Genomic DNA, 17438 nt, shown 5'->3' with positions numbered 1-17438 from the left:
AGGCAAGAGTAATTACCTGCTCAGTACCCAAAACATGGAATAACCACACCCTAAGCCAAATATCCTGTTGTCAAGGTGATAACATCCATTGCTACGCTTTAGGGCAGATATCCTGTTGTCAAGGCAAGACATGCAATAGCCACACTTTAGGCCAAACATTCTGTGGGTTTAACCTTGGAGGAGCAATACTGGGCTCCAACTCTCTGATCTTAGGTCATAAATGAAACGGAACCACTTTTATGGGCCCTGACAGACCCACAGCTTCCCAGAGGGGACACAGGTATTAACATACATAGGATACACCAGGTGGGGTGGTTCATATCTAAACTATCACATTTATCCACACTGGTTCTAAGAAAGCACCATGATCTAGTCCACCATCCTTCTGGACATCTCTTCTGCTCCGTGGGGAGACAGTGGGGCAATAGCTGTTGGAAGCAGAAAGGACAGAGAGAGTGGGTTTGTCCATCAAGCCACCCCTCAGAAGAGACTGGCACTACCAACACCACAAACGCCACTCCAGGGCACGTGTCTGCAGAGATGTGGCTCAGCCCTGTGCTGGCGTGTGTGCTGGAGTGTGTGTTAGTGTGTGTGCTCTGGTGTGTGCTCTGAAGTGTGTTAGTGTGCGTGCTCTGGTGTGTGTGCTGGAGTGTGTGTTAGTGTGTGTGTGCTCTGGTGTGTGTGCTGGAGTGTGTGTTAGTGTGTGCGTGCTCTGGTGTGTGTGCTGGAGTGTGTGTTAGTGTGTGTGCTCTGGTGTGTGCTCTGAAGTGTGTTAGTGTGTGTGCTCCGGTGTGTGCTGGAGTGTGTGTTAGTGTGTGTGTGCTCTGGAGTGTGTTAGTGTGTGCTCCGGTGTGTGCTGGAGTGTGTGTTAGTGTGTGTGTGCTCTGGAGTGTGTTAGTGTGTGTGCTCCGGTGTGTGCTGGAGTGTGTGTTAGTGTGTGTGTGCTCTGGAGTGTGTTAGTGTGTGCTCCGGTGTGTGCTGGAGTGTGTGTTAGTGTGTGTGTGCTCTGGAGTGTGTTAGTGTGTGTGCTCCGGTGTGTGCTGGAGTGTGTGTTAGTGTGTGTGTGCTCTGGAGTGTGTTAGTGTGTGCTCCGGTGTGTGCTGGAGTGTGTGTTAGTGTGTGTGTGCTCTGGAGTGTGTTAGTGTGTGTGCTCCGGTGTGTGCTGGAGTGTGTGTTAGTGTGTGTGTGCTCTGGAGTGTGTTAGTGTGTGTGCTCCGGTGTGTGCTGGAGTGTGTGTTAGTGTGTGTGTGCTCTGGAGTGTGTTAGTGTGCGTGCTCTGGTGTGTGTGCTGGAGTGTGTGTTAGTGTGTGTGTGCTCTGGTGTGTGTGTTAGTGTGTGCACTCTGGTGTGTGCTCTGGAGTGTGTGTTAGTGTGTGCTGGAGTGTGTGTTAGTGTGTGCTCTGGTGTGTGTGTTAGTGTGTGTGCTCCGGTGTGTGCTGGAGTGTGTGTTAGTGTGTGTGTGCTCTGGAGTGTTAGTGTGTGTGCTCCGGTGTGTGCTGGAGTGTGTGTTAGTGTGTGTGTGCTCTGGAGTGTGTTAGTGTGTGTGCTCCGGTGTGTGCTGGAGTGTGTGTTAGTGTGTGTGTGCTCTGGAGTGTGTTAGTGTGTGTGCTCCGGTGTGTGCTGGAGTGTGTGTTAGTGTGTGTGTGCTCTGGAGTGTTAGTGTGTGTGCTCCGGTGTGTGCTGGAGTGTGTGTTAGTGTGTGTGTGCTCTGGAGTGTGTTAGTGTGTGTGCTCCGGTGTGTGCTGGAGTGTGGCGCTGTCCTCTGTTACCCTCACTGGGCTCTTCCCAGAGACACCCTGGGCTGTGTTCTCCTCCAGCCTCACTGTCCCGTCTCCACAAGGACAAACTGTGACTCCCATAGCCGACCGCAGATGGTCACAAATGCCAGGGAACAAAGTTTGCTCTTCAAATAACAGAAAGGAAATGAAGGTGGAGACATTAGTTTACCTATGATCACTTGGCCTCAGCCATGACACCAGCTTCGTTTTGAGCTCTGAGTAAAGGCTAGGTGTATGTGGCAGTTTTCGCATGTGTGATTCCATTTTAAGGCCCTCAGCCCATTTTCCTGATGAGCTGATTGGGCCTCAGGGAAGCAAAGCAGCTTGTGAAAGGTCTCAAGATTCCCACAGGGGCCCTGGTTCCCAAGGTCGGTGTATGCTCTGGTTCCCTGCTTTAGTTCCTGAGTGTATCATAAAAACACATTTCACGGTTGTGAATCTGGTGTCGTATACCAAACTGCACATCAAGGCGGCCCGTTGAGGGCCCTGGTTATGTTGGACTTTCTTCTGCTTGCTCTTCTAATCATCAAACAGAGCTCAAAGCGAGGGCCAACCCGCCATACCGAATCATTTCACTTCTAGATGAGAAACACTCCCCCTCTCTAAGCTGGGTCATCTAATACCCAAAGGATATGCAACTGTTGATTTCTTGTCTGTTTGTTATTTTGTACTGCAAACATGTGACTTCCTAAGGTGTCCTGTGCCTCCCCCTCGATTTTGTGTTGGAATCCGTTTTTGGTGTGGTGTGTAGCTGGCCCTGGGTGGCCCCTGTGGATTTTCTTGCAGGGTGTAGATGAGGGAGGAACCAAGTGAGGCCTGGTAGCTGTCCTTGTGAACTGACTGCGTTAGGGACTTTGTTCACCTCTCAGCTTCCTTGTCTGTCAAAGGGAAGAGTAACCGCAGCTGCCCCGCGGGTCGCCTCAGACATTAAGTGTGACGTGGTAAAAGAGGCATTGTGGGTAGTGGCGTGCTAAATGAGGCATTGTGGGCAGTGACGTGGTAAACGTGGCAGAGTAATAGAGCCTTAACTGTGAGCTGTATTTTAATCTTAGCTCTGTGCACACAGCGGCTCACACATCTGCTCTGTGCCCCAGATTTCCACATCTGTAAAGTGTAGACAGCTGTCCCCACATTGCAGCCGCTGTGATGTTGAAGCGGATTGGTGTGTATATTAGACATAAACACAACAGAGTCCAAGGTTCTTCTCCTGGAGCTGTCACCCATCTCCTGCTCTTTCCAGCACTTTCTCACCCTGGAACTCCGGGTAGCGTGAGATCAATGTAATCAATAAAGGGCAGCCCCACTGACAGCCCCCAAATCAGGTGTGCTACACTTGTGTCTGCACAGTGACAGCGGAAGAGACCAGGGAGGCCTAAACGCTCGTCATGCCGGCTGCTCTCAAGGACGTTAGGCCTCAGAGCGCATGTGGAGAAGGGAAAGGGCCACGCAAATGTGCCACACAGAGTTGGCTGGGCAGCCCAACTGTCACAGGGAAGCGTGGGTTTTAGGGAGCAGAGTAAGGCACCACTGATGGCTTCACAGCAGTGGGTGCCCAGAGAGGCGTTCAGGTCCTGCTTCCTAAAGCCTGTGCCTTATATGGAAAAGACTCCTTGCGTGCGTGTGCGTGCGTGCGTGCGTGCGTGCGTGCGTGTGTGTGTGTGTGTGTGTGTGTGTGTGTGTGTGTGGTCCAGGTAAGGACATCAGGCTGTGAAAAGAGTGTCAAATGGGCTCAAAGTACAGAGATGGGAGATTTGACCCAGAAGAGAAGGCAACTAGCCAAGGGCAGGCGAGCCATCAGGAACCGTGAGAGCATGTGACAGATTTCCCGGAGCCCCGGGCAGTGTGGTCATGCTATTTATAGCTCGATTCAGATCGGAGGACCTGATGTCTGGCTCCCGACACCCAGGACAGGAAAGAATAAGTTTCTGCTTCCAGCCACCAAATTCCCGGCCATTTGTTGCAGCAGTCAGCGGAATCACGGTGTAAAAGCTGGATCTGCAACAGGTGGCACTTTGCAGGCCCAAGTGGTTGGCGGTTTGGGGTGTGACACCCCTTAGATAAGATTTACGTTAAGATCCCCCCCCCAACTTGAAAAGACTGCTGAACCCATCACTTATGACCGGAGAGCACGGGGCGCCTCTTTCCATCCCACAGCCTCTCTCTCTGAATAGCACAGGAAGGTTTAGGAAGAATAAAGCCAGGCCAAGACTACGAAGCATCCTCCATCGGACAAGAGCCTGGCTTCACGGCTTCGTCTGCCGTTAAGTCTGCTGGGAGCCGGTGGGAGTTCTCATACGCCATTTTCTTTTTTAACAGACTGTCTCTAGAGCTCCTTTTTGTGTTTTAGGGATGGCAACCCTGAACACAAAGAGCAGAGTCCTCAGCCCCCTTTGCTCCTGCCTCGTGCCCTTCCGTACTCTCCCACGCTGGCCTCAGCGTGATTACTTCTGCTGTAGTTGTCACTTGAGCACATACAAGGAAGGATGGACTTTGTGGGGGGTGTCACAGGGGCCAGGCTTTGTCTGTAGCAAACACCCAACCACCCATCATTCCGGCCCCCAGCAGGCACTGAGTCTGAATAGGATGTGGGGGTTCTTTCAGGCTGGATATGTGGGTCCATTAGCACCCCCCACTCATGCCATTGGATGTGTGGCGGCTCCCTGCCTCCCCTCTGTGGACCACCCCCTTGCCTTGGATGTATGGTGGGGTTTGACCTGTGACCTGCTCAGCCACCATCCCTCACAGAGGAACAGCATCTACTAGACCGTCTGATCACATCTCTTGCTCGTGGCAAGCTGGATCCTCCCGGGTTATTTTGGCTGAAGATTCCTGGCTTAGTACTTATTTTTGGTGTTTTAATTCTTTAAATAACTCTACACTTGGTTCTCTTTTTTCTTAGACCTAAATTTTGACCACACATCCTCTAACCCTGCTCTTTAACCTCTACGGTCCTCTGGGCTAGAGTCTCCCCCTCCTCCCGTGAACACAAGATGAGAGCCGAGACCCCCGTGGTCATCAAGCTTTAATGGAACCCCTGCCCGGCAGCCACAGGACTTTGGCAGCACCCCCCAGGCACCTCTCAGTCCAGGCAGCATTCCTGTGAGTCACTCCTGAAGGGTGTGTGTGGTGGCATGGGGGCCAGAATCCCACCCCACAGTTAGCCGCGCAGCCCGCAGTGGCTCCGTGGAGAAGACGCCCCTAAGAAAGCTTCCCCAGATAGTAGTTCTCCCACCTCCGAACTTTGTTGGTTAGGGCCTTCCACTTGCTCGGGCTGACCTTCTCAATCCCTTTGCCAACTAAGTCGCTGAACAGTATGTACTGGTAAGTGTAGACGTTGTCCACAGACTGCAGACAGAACTCTTTCCTGTTGTTGATGATAAACCATTTCATAGACGACCAGGCCGAGTCTAAGGGGTTCAGGTAGGTATACGGGGAGGGCAGAGAGATTAGTTCATGGCCGTAGGACTTGGCCACTCCCGGGCAACACACGATGCTTGTTAAATTAATGCTTGTCGGGACATGGGCCTGGGCCTCCCCTTCCCTGTCCGCCTTTGGCTTGGTCTCGCCTTGCTGCCTTGGCCCTTTGACCACGATGGCGCACTTCCCGTAGGCCTTCTTCACGACGTCACAGAACTCAAAGAAGGGGCTGTCCTCCTGTTTGATACACAGGTCGTCCCTCAAGAACATCCGGTATTTCCAAGGCACCCAGCCCTGGCTGCCGCCGGCGTGCAGAAGACACCAGGTGGGGGTGCGCATGTAATAGCTGTCGCTGAAATCTTCCCCGGTGATGAGCGTTTCTGGGATCTCGGTTTCCCCAAAATACACAGTCTTATACCCATCATACTGCAGCGTCCTCAGAGTGTTCAGATACTGCAGGCACTGTTTCTTCCTGACGCTGTCAAACTGAGTTCGGACAACGATGCTCTTCAGGAGAGCGTTTGTTAAGCGAGCCATGGGGCTCCCCAAGTGGCTTACACCTCCCCATCTGGGGAGTTCTGGAAGGAGAAGGGATGACCTCATAAAGGGGTTTCCCCACCTCGGTGCCCGCAGCTACGCCTCAAGCGCAAAGCATCACGGATGATGACCTCATAAAGGGGTTTCCCCACCGCGGTGCCCGCAGCTACGCCTCAAGCGCAAAGCATCACGGATGATGACCTCATAAAGGGCTTTCCCACACTTGACCGCGCGCTCAGAACACTAACCATGGACAAGGGCATCACTCTGGCGTAGGCTTTTTACGGTGGTCGAGTTTCTGGCTCCTCTCCATTTGGATTATCGTGTGCCTCCATCCAATCCAAAGGTACTTGCTGGTTGCACCGTGTGCCTGGGGATAGCCATGACGAGTCCAGGGAGGTGAGTGTCGTGTGCCCGTGGGCACGCGGGGATCGTGCCAACTGCCTGTCTATGGTTGTTTTCCCGGATGGCAATCAAGCTGCCTGTGGGTTCCTCCCAGGGGCCGCCAAAACTTGTGCTGATTCAGTGTGTTATCTGAAAAGCCTTTGATGTGTTACAACTTTTTGAGACAAGGTCTTGCTGTGTAACCCCTGAGTGGCCCCATATTTGGCCCAGGCTGGCCTTTTACTTTTAGCAATCCTCCTGCATCAGCCGTTTCAATTCTGGGATCACAGTTGCGCGCACACACTCGGCAGCTCTTTAGTTTTATACTCGGGGGAAATGACAGCTTGCCTCACTTTCCCTCTGCCTTTTGAATTTCCTTTGTATTTTCTTGTCCTTCAGTCAAAGCCAGCGGTGGCTGATAAACGAGCTAAGTGGCCCTCCAGACGACAGTGTGGGCAGCATGACTTGTCTGGTCATTCGCTTCTCTGTCGACTGAACGGTAATCTCCTCCTCCCTGACCCGGGTCCACCAGGGTGGTTTTGGGGCTCAGGCAAACCCAGGCTGTCACCATAGCCAAGCTCACATGAAGTGTGGTTGCCAGACACCCCCACCTCACACACACACACACACACCCCACCTCACACACACACACACACACACACAGACACACACACACACACAGACACACACACACCACACACCACCTCACACACACCCACACACACACACACCACACACACACACACCCCACCTCACACACACACACACACCCCACCTCACATACACACACACACCCCACCTCACATACACACACACACACACACACCACCTCACACACACACACACACACACACCCCACACACACACCACCTCACACACACACACTCACACACACACACCCCACCTCACACACACACACACACACCCACCCCACCTCACACACCCACACACACACCCCACCTCACACACACACACACCCCACCTCACATACACACACACACACCCCACCTCACATACACACACACACCCCACCTCACACACACACACACACCCACACACACACCCACCCCACCTCACACACACACACACACACAGACACACACCCCACCTCACACACACACACACCCACCTCACACACACACACACACCCCACCTCACATACACACACACACACCCCACCTCACATACACACACACACCCCACCTCACACACACACCCCCCCACACACACACACACCCCACCTCACACACACACACACACACAGACACACACCCCACCTCACACACACACACACACACCACCTCACACCCACACACCCACCCACCACACACACACACACACACACATACACACACACCCCACCTCACACACACACCCCACCTCACACACACACTCACACACACACATACACACACACACCCCACCTCACACACACATATACACACACACTCACACACACACCCCACCTCACACACACACACACACACCCCACCTCACACACACACACACCACACACACACACACACCCCACCTCACACACACACCCACCCCCACACACACACACACCCCACCTCACACACACACACACCCACACACCCCACCTCACACACACACACACACCCACACACACACACACACCCCACCTCACACACACCCACCCACACACACACACCCCACCTCACACACACACACACTCACACACACACACCCCACCTCACATACACACACACCCCACCTCACACACACACACACACACTCACACACCCACACCCCACCTCACACACACACACACACACCACCCACCCACACACACCACCCACACACACACACCCCACCTCACACACACACACACCACCCACACACACACCCCACCTCACACACACACACACTCACACACACACACCCCACCTCACACACACACACACACACACCACCCACACACACACACCACCCACACACACCCAGAGGCCACAGGCAGCAGCTTTCGGTTTGTAGCTGTCTTGTGGCCATTTTCTCTGGAGACATTCCTTTTCAATCAGAGTTGAATCAGATTCCAACCATGTGAGCAGAGCCTGCTGAGGTGGCCCCATAGTCCCCCTGTTCCCTCTCCTGCCTGAAGGGACCCAACAGGGCAGTATCTGTTGAGTGCAACGGTGGTATCCGTTTTGACACACTCTCTTGTTTCTCTTATTAGAAGTTATGGATGTGCGAACTTGTTAGAAGTGAGGAAGACAATACAGGATGTGTTTTCTGTGTGTGCAAGTACACACATTTTAAAATGAGCTAAAGCTCATCCAGGCCCATAGCCACAGCCCCTACAAGGCACCTTTCGGGGACAGTTGACCCAAGCACCTTGCAGGCTTCCTAACCAAGAGCCTCTTCCGATGGCAGACCAGAGGACATCTGCCCTCGCCGGCTCCCTCGGTGGCATTATCCTATCCCTTGCATGTCTGGCTCTTGACAAGGAGGAAGAGGTCCTGAGAACAAACCAAATTAAACCTCAGTACACCAGAGTCCTGCCTGCCTGTCTGTCTGTCTATCTGTCTGTCTGTCTGACTTCTGGACACTTCCAGTCTCCAGTCTCCCCAAATATGCTCTTGGGGTGATAGTTCCAGTGAGAATCGGCTGTGCCATGTGAGGTCACCATGCAGGCCCCGCTGTTAGTGACTGGAGACAGTTTCTGAGCACATTAGCACTGGGAGTGGCTCCTCCCCTTTACCTACTACCTATCAATCAGTTCCTGTGGCCCATGTTGTGGAAATAAACACCATCACCCCGCTTACAAAGCAAACAGGGAGAGGCCAAGCACATTCCCTTCCTTCCTCGACCGAGAGAGGACTCCGCCATCATTTCCTTTTCTTCAGAGGACATTTTAGAAAGAAATCCCTAAAGCTGTGTAAAAAGCGTGCTTTCCAGACTGAGGATCACTGACCAGGACCAGGAGCCTCTTTGTATCTTCAGGACCACTCCCTGATGTTACACAGAGAGCGGGAGACCTGGACCTAGCGGCAGCTCAGACTCATCCACCCAAGATTCGATCTCTCTCTCTCTTATGAGCCAATAAGGACATGGGAGCGTTCGTGTGTGTAAGGATGTGTGTGATGTAAATGATAAATGGATGTAGATATGTGTGTGAATGCATGTTTGCAAGGATGTATTTACATATGTGAGTACATGGCTATGCGTGTGGAGGCAATTATACACATGCACGCACACATAAATGTGTGCATGTATGTGCCTATGAGCACACATAAATGTGTGCATGTGTGTGCCTATGAGCATGCGTGTAGGCACATGTGTGACTATGAGTGCCTTAACCTGTTGGTGCATACCGAGGAACAGAGAGTTCCCCCAGGCTCTGCCAGGAGCTGCATCCCCAGCCAGACTCCTGGGACTAGACATTCTGGGCACACTCTGTCCCTAGCCTGAGATCACACCGTCCTCCAAGTGACCTTAAGACTAGAAGCCCCACCATCTTAGAAGAAGGTCTTCTCAGGGATCGACAGGGACTCTTGGGAGCGGACGGCTACAGTTCCTGGCACTCAGGTTAGTTTAGAAAGAAACAAGGTTTTTCCTCATTCAAATGGATATGTAGACATTCAAATACAGAGGTGGCCTGGTTTCTTATAAATAAAAAGATAAAGAATGTGACTTAGTTTCCCCCAGTGCTCACAGTTGCCCCAAGGAACCTCCATGGAATGTGCTTTGAGAAACTCTAGTCTGATTGAAGCTTGTGGTAGCTACCAGATCTGTTACTTGTTTGGGTCTCTGGGCTTCCCAAGTGTAGGGTGAGGTGCGGGAGGGGGGTTGGTGTTTCACCCGCTCCAGCACGCCCAAGCTCTGGTCCCAGCGCCCTGGGTGCCCCCTGCTGTGTTCCCATGGCATCACAAAGAAGTAACCTGAGCTGTGTGCAGCCATCTCTACAGGCAGAGTTGGCTTTTCTTGGCCACACAATTACTGACCAGCAAACGTAAAAAAATGCCGCAGTCATTCCTTGGCCTTCCCGGTGAGAGCTCAGACCAGAAGGGACAGAATGGGACAGACATAGCTCTTCTAACCCAACCCCTGCCCTGAGCTCTGGACTACCCGCCAGTCTCGCCCTACTCCCTACCTGTAAGGGGAGCAGTTTGGGAGATGAAAGTGCATCCTAATTAGCTTTTGCTTTCAAGCACAGGCCTAGAGTCCTCTGAGGGAGTGTCCAGGGCTGTGAGGGGTCATCTTGATTGACAGTTGACATGGAAGGGTCCAGCCCACTGTGGGCCGCACCTGCCAGAAAGGCGGGGCCTTGGCTGTGTGAGAAAGCTAGAGGAGTGTGAACCAGGGAGCGGGCCTGCAAGCAGTGTCTGTCTGTCTGTCTGTCCGTCCTTCCGTTCGTCCGTCCGTGGTCTCTGCTTCGTCCCCTCTTGAGTTCCCACCCTGGCTTCCCTCAGTGACAGACTGTGGCCTGGAAGTGTGAGCTCAAAGAGACCTTTCCTCTCCCAGTTGCGTTGGTCATGGTGTTCATCACTCTAACAAAGCAAAACTAGGGCAGACGTAACAGAAACATCACGAGGCGTCAAAATCTGACAGACGTAGCCCCGAGACTTCTGTTGGCTGTGTGACAGTAGACAAGGCTCTTAGCTTCTCTGGCCTCAGCTTCCTGGAACCTCCTTTGTGGGGTCTGCGGGAGGGTGGTCAAGGCTGGTGTGTGTAAATGCACCAGCACTGTGTAAGGGCCTTCAAGCCACATCCCTTTCTTAAAGGTCTAATGGTTGCCAACACAGACTTAATAGCCCTCGTGTTAGAAGCATCCCTGCCAACCCTAGGCTTAGACCAACAACATACTCCATCGTGGCCCACTGTGGGGTCCAAGGTGTCTGTGTTGTGGTTTGTGTGTAAAGTGTTCCCTCCACAGACTCACAGTTTGTAAATGTTGTCCCTAGATGATGGCACATTTTTGGACATAGTGTAAAAATGGGAGTTGAGCATGGTTGGAGGAAGTAGGTTCCAGGAGATGAGCCTCTGAAGGTTCTACCCCTTCTCTCTCTCTCTCTCTCTCTCTCTCTCTCTCTCTCTCTCTCTCTCTCTCTCTCTCTCTCTCTCTCTGCATCCTACTGTCATGATGCTAAGATGAGCCCTCCTCACAGACTCCAGCAGTGGGGCGGGTGGGGGTGGGCATCACAGGCTCCAGCCACCACAGCATTCTGTCCAAGCGCTTAGAAGCAAGCAGCTCTGGCTGGCCAAACCCTCTGCAACTGGATCTCAAGTTAATCTTTTCTCCCCGGAGTTACTCCTTCCAGGTGTTTCTGTCACAGCTGTGCAGGACTAAGCAAGATGGCCGGTGTCCTCCCAGTGCTTGTAAACCTTGGAGTTCTTTCTTGGACCCCGTGGGGACTCATGTTCTGAGAGGGGCCAGCCTTTGCCCTGCCCCTCCGGGGACAGATCAACTTCACCCCTGACAGAAATCTTGTCTGGCCTTAGTGTAAGGCAGAGCGTGGGCCTCTGCTTTTTGTGTCTCTGCCGATTAAGCTTTTCAGGGTGCTCCGTGTGGAGTGTGTGTCTAAGTTTGGCCTGGAGAGGAGGAGGCTGGCTCCCTGCTGCCTGTGTACTGAGAAGACTGGTCCACGCCTGAACAGAGTGATGGCCACTTGTGTGGAAGGTGACGATGGCCTTTTCCAAGCCAGGAGGGCTGCCACTGTGACTCGGACAGCACCCTTCTGACAAAGGACAGTGACAGTGCTAATATTCTCCTAAGAGCTCCAGACTTTGTGTGCACGAGGAATGGCAGGCTCCACAAACGACCGTTGCTGACTGCTCTCGCTGTGTTGGATTTTCAGGAGGGTCTACTTACAGTGTGAATGTGGATGCTGCATGACGTGTGTGTGTCTTTCTCTGACCTGTCCTATGGTGCCTCAATCAGTTTCCTCAATTCTGTTGTGATTTGTTACTAGACATCTCATTCATGCTTTCCTGTCAGGGTCATATCCTGTACAAGAGTCTCTGTGTGTTCCATGCTGGTGTTGCCCCTGCCAGGCTGGGAGTCTGGCTGTCAGGGGCAACCATGTGCTCTGAACTACACAAAACCGAGAGAGGGTGGTTGCTTATACATGCGATCTGCTCTGGCTCCTGGCTCTGTAGGTATTCATTTAGTGCCAAGGTCCTTAGAGGCTCTTGGAGAGAAACCTCCACAATCCTTCCTTCCATCATACCCTTAACTACTGGCCAGGATTGGTGCTTCCCACTGATCCTCTGAGAACCTGTGTGTGTGTGTGTGTGTGTGTAGGTACAAATACACCACAGATATATTTACATATGTGTGTATAAATATATATATGTATATAGAGACATCTTTGTAGAGATAGATTGAATTATATATATATTTATATAGGTATGTGTGTAGGTAGGTATAAACATACCACAGAAATATTTACATAGATGGATAGATAGATAGATACATAGATAGATAGGTAGATAGAGATCTGCATAGAGGCTGATTGAATTATGAGTCTGTGTAGGCAGATATAGCAAGAGAAGAGCAGGAGCTCAGGAAGCATCAACAAGAATGCAGTATAATGACGTGTGGAAATACAACAATTAAGTACATTTGAGTACTGATGGAAACTTAATTCAAAAAGCACAAGGGTGACTTACCAAACTCTGAAAAACACCAAGTACTGAAGCTATCAACCCTGTCATTGCTATCGCTGCTACCACCAACCAGCGGCATTCTCTGTGCCCACTCGGTCACCACCGCCACCGTCACCACCGCCATCACCGTCACCACCACCGCCATCACTGTCACCACCATCACCACCACCACCACCACCATCACCACCATCACCACCGTCACCACCACCACCATCACCGTCACCACCATCACCACCACCACCACCACCATCACCACCATCACCACCGTCACCACCACCGCCATCACCGTCACCACCGTCACCACCACCACCACACGCCTCTGTTGGTGCACTTTGCATTTCAAAACACAATCCCATGCAGGCCCTCAGTAGAGCTTACCTACGAGGTACAGCTGGCAGCCCTGGCACCGTTCCCCTCAGGTGACCTGGAAACTAAGTTTCAGAGAAGCCCGGTAATATGTTCTCAGAAGTCAAAACTGGGTTAAACATGCCCAGACCAGAGTCTGGGGCTCCTGAGTAAAACGAGTGCTTTGTTCGGTGCACGAGACTCTTTCAGAGAAACTGAAGAATCCTTAGCTTCTGCTATGAACAACTTTGTTCCTAAATTCAGTCTTTAAAACAAAGTCACTTTGGGTGATAATCCCAGCTCCCATGTGTTCCAGGTGATCGTCTGCCATGCCTAGAAGGTGAAAGTCAGTCCCAAGCATTTGAATCCAAGTCCAGCCTTCTTCCATGATGAGAAGCCATCCCTTAGTCCTCAGGAGTATCCTGAAAACCCCAGTGCCCCTCCGAACTATGGCTTCTGATGTTTCTTCTTATCACACCAGAGAACCCTGAGAATCAGCTGCCGGTGGCTGTCCACACTCACAAGTGTCCATGGCCAGAGATGCTCACCCTGCCCTAATCCAGGGTTCAGTTCCTTTCTCAAGATCCCAGGCAGGCCCCAAACTGCTCCACCTGCAAAACAGCTGAGGCTTCGCAATGGTGGTCTTCTGGCCTTGACTTTCAAGGGACTAAATGGGTCCCTATGTGAACCTGTGGTCCTCACCCTTCGGTTCCAAGCCGCCTTGAGGCTGAAGGGTAGCTGGATTGCTGATGACGAGGGAGCACTTGCTCTGAAACCCTTTCCTCTTGAGCTCAGAGGTTAAATTTGAATAATAAGCGTCCTCCAAGGACCTCTCATCTCTCCTGAGGATGTTGCTGGCCAGCCGGAAGATGAAGATCACACCGTAGATGCCGATGATGGCAATGATGTACCAGGCGGCGCTGGTCGCATCCGGCAGCCTCGGAGTCCTTGTGGGATTGGTGCTATTCCTCTCCTCCACAGGGTCGCACAGGAGGGGGCTGGACTGGATCTGGTTGAAGGTTTCCTGGGGTTTCCACTTGATCACTGTGAAACAGAGAGGAAGGCCCAGATGAGACAGAGCTTCCTGGGCTAAGAGTGTAGGCCCATATCCAAAACTATGGCAGGTACCTGCCCAGAACAGTGTATGGGGCTTTCTGTGTGCAATGGGTAAGAACCTACCAACATGTATGCCACATTCTTTCCAAAATCAACAGTTCAAAACGCAATTTTTTGAATATAACATCATCAAATCTAACCACACTTGAGATTGTTTATATGTGTTTGCTTGCCAGAAAACCAAAATCTGGGAGACCAAAGAGATGGCTTGTGGGTTAGTGTGTGCACTGCTCTTGCAGGGGATCTGAGTTCGGTTCCCAGGGCCCATGTTAGGTGGCTCACAACTGCCCAGGACTCCAGCCGCAGGGATCCCAGGCCCCCTTCCGGCCTCCACGGGCACCTCCGCACATGTACAGAGACACACGCATCAACACATCATCTAAAACACATCATCTAAAAAATAAAAGCTTTAAAAATACAAATGGCAAACTGTGTAAAAACTGCTGATATTCTCACTAGCCTTCAGTCCCAAAAGGACTCAGTCCCAAAAACAATCTAAGATCTCAGTAGAAAAAAAAATGCAGTCGGATCACAGGAAAAAGACAAAGGACCTTCAATACAAAGTGTCAACGTGAGGAAAGTGTGAATTAGAAATGGGAGACGTTTTCTCATCTACTGGTTTGCCAATGTGTGCTGAACTCACTGTGTGGATAGTGTATGGGGCAATGGGACCCTGTTGTCAAGTGTAAATCTGTCCCATCAACAGAGAGGGTCTCGTGGCAGGCTCTGTGGACACTGAATATGCACTAACCTTTGCCCCTGCCACTTGTCCCGAGCAAGTTGTCCAAAGATACTGTAGCATGGGTTTGAACTACAGAATCAGGTCCCCAGGTTGGTGGGTCCCACATCCACAGATTCAACTAGCCATGGATAGGAAGTGTTCGCAAAGACAACACTGAGCTTGTCCTGAACGCCTAAACGCCTTTCTCCTCCTGTTATTCCCTAAACAGGACACCGCGACAACTGTGTGCATAGCATTTACAAGTGGCTACACCAGAGGTCACGTAAAGGTGATTGGAACACACGGAGAATACGCACGGGGCATTTTCAAATTGTGAATCGTTTCATGTAAATGACTTAAGCATTCATAGATTCTCTTGTCTGTGGGAACCCTGGAGTCAGTCCTCCAGGGACAGCAAGGAACGCCGCATAACTGAGATGAGCCACGACAGCCACCAAGTGAGGTGGAATCCGTGTGGGATTTCCACGCAGAGGAGCCATGAAAAGGTGTTTAGATCTAAACGTCAATCAGTGAAAACTAACCTGAAGCAGACTAGTGTAAACACTAGTTTTGGTGTTTTGATTTGCCCTCACCTTCTGAGTGCATAAACTTAGCTAGGTTCCCTTCCCTGCGGCAGATACCTGAGGTGAATGAATTTATGAAAAGGGAAGATCATTAAGTCTCAGTTCCAGAGGTTTCTCCCCAGGTCACTTGGTGCTGTGGCTTCTGTCTGTGACAGAGCAGCAAACCACGGAGGGGGGTGTGTGGTGGAGGAGGGGCCTCTCTGTATGGTGGCCAAGAAACAGAAGAGGTCGCTGGACTCCCAGAGTCCCCTTCAAGCTCACTCCTCCACTGACCTAATGTCCTCCTGATAGGTCCCACTAGCTCCCAGCAGCACCCATGACCACGTCTCCAAGCCGCAGCAGCATGCCCATATAAAGAAATGAGTACCGCCGGGCGTTGGTGGCGCACGCCTTTAATCCCAGCACTTGGGAGGCAGAGGCAGGCGGATCTCTGTGAGTTCGAGGCCAGCCTGGTCTACAAGAGCTAGTTCCAGGACAGCCTCCAAAGCCACAGAGAAACCCTGTCTCGAAAAACCAAAAAAAAAAAAAAAAAAAAAAAAAGAAAAGAAATGAGTACCGATGGTCGCCCCTAGAGAAGGGAGCTGGGGTAGGAGATGGACTTTCCATGGTGCACCCTGTTGCACACCCAGGTGTCATGCAATGTGTACTTGTTACAGAAAGATTAATTTCCAAAAGGAAAGAGTGCAAGCTTCCTGTTCTGGTCTCCTTGGCTCTGAGCAAAGACGTTGCTGTGCTTTTGTCTGATGAGAAGAATTGAGACCTCGGCTGCCGTTGAACTCGAGAAGCCACATTTCCCCAAGTGACTGTGTTGGTTTCGCCTCAGTCTGCGGGGTCCACCACACAGCTCTCAAACCGCCCACTGGGCATTTCGTTTGCTGCTCTCTGCTGTCTTCTAAAGCAAGACGTCAGAGTTTTGTTCTGTTTTAAATCAGGGTTCTTTGGCAGGGTGAGTGCATAATCGTACTCATTTTACATAAAGGACTGTTTAAATGTAGATCTCCAAGCCACACTTGTCAAAGCCCAGCACCAATGAGATTAGAATCTCAGCTCTAGGAAGCATTTCTACGCTGCTGGTAGAATAGTTTGAGACCTTGAAGGAACACAAGGGAGAAAATCTCACAATTACTATTATTATTTTTTTAAATAGCAAACCAACCTGGTAAGAATACAGTACATTTTAATTAGCGCAAGAGAATTTAGACTTAAAATGAATGCATAAACTCGTAGAACTTTCTGGAAACTGCTAGAATGCCGTTATACATTCAAGTACAGAGCAAAGTCTACCCAGCTAAGAGCCCAATCTCAATTCAAAAGTAACTACATTGGTGATGAAGTCGGTGTGCTTTGTCTGTTTAGGGTGAGAATAAACTAGGTTTATTTTAAAGGATTAATGCATCCCGTGGCAGGGGTGTGGCCACCGGACACCTGTTATTTACTGGCGTGAAATAAAGGACAGCAGCGAGAGCCGCCCTCCGGCTACTCACGGTTCATGAGCTGGTCTTGGCCTCGACCCTCAGGAGGCAAATTCAAGAGGTTGCCATGGAGGGGACAGGGGATGACAGGACTCTGTCCCACAGCCCACAGCCCCAATGTGCCCAGGCTGCACCCCAAGCACCGCAGAGCAACCCCAAGAAAAATTAGCCCACTGCAAGTAGAGATTTCTCTTCGTTAGCCAAGCAGAGGGGCTGAGTGAGTCCCCTGTGCCGACAGGAGACAGCACAGCCTGTCTGCGGCTTGTTAGAGAGGTCCAAGTCAAAGGACTTCTCTCTCTTAAATGCAGGTCCTAGGAAGCCTGCGGCCCCGCCCTCCGCAGGGTACATGGGAAGCCTGTGGTGCTGGGCATTCTCTCTGAGAATGGCTGGCCACTCCAAGCTGGATGACTCCTGCCCTGCCCTGCATTACTGGGCAAAGGGTGGTAATATAATCCCG

The 17438-nt window shown here is 51.5% G+C and overlaps 2 protein-coding genes across 2 annotated transcripts; both read right to left on the bottom strand.

Annotated features, from left to right (window-relative positions):
• Nucleotides 1–4787: 4787 nt before the first annotated feature.
• On the bottom strand, nt 4788–5811 carry Fam243a (family with sequence similarity 243 member A). The gene has a single exon (XM_005073884.3). It carries the CDS (start codon nt 5796–5798, stop codon nt 4977–4979), a length of 822 nt encoding a protein of 273 aa, XP_005073941.2. The 5' UTR covers nt 5799–5811; the 3' UTR covers nt 4788–4976.
• Nucleotides 5812–13747: 7936 nt separating this feature from the next.
• On the bottom strand, nt 13748–15854 carry Smim34a (small integral membrane protein 34A). Its single transcript, XM_040750353.1, is given in 3 exon segments — nt 13748–13776; nt 13779–14132; nt 15824–15854. Coding segments are annotated over 3 exon segments (414 nt in total).
• Between the last annotated feature and the right edge of the window lie 1584 nt (nt 15855–17438).

Source organism: Mesocricetus auratus, unplaced genomic scaffold, assembly GCF_017639785.1.
Source record: "Mesocricetus auratus isolate SY011 unplaced genomic scaffold, BCM_Maur_2.0 Super-Scaffold_100008, whole genome shotgun sequence".
Classification (NCBI taxonomy): Eukaryota; Metazoa; Chordata; class Mammalia; order Rodentia; family Cricetidae; genus Mesocricetus; species Mesocricetus auratus.
This window is presented reverse-complemented; position numbering and strand designations above follow the sequence as displayed.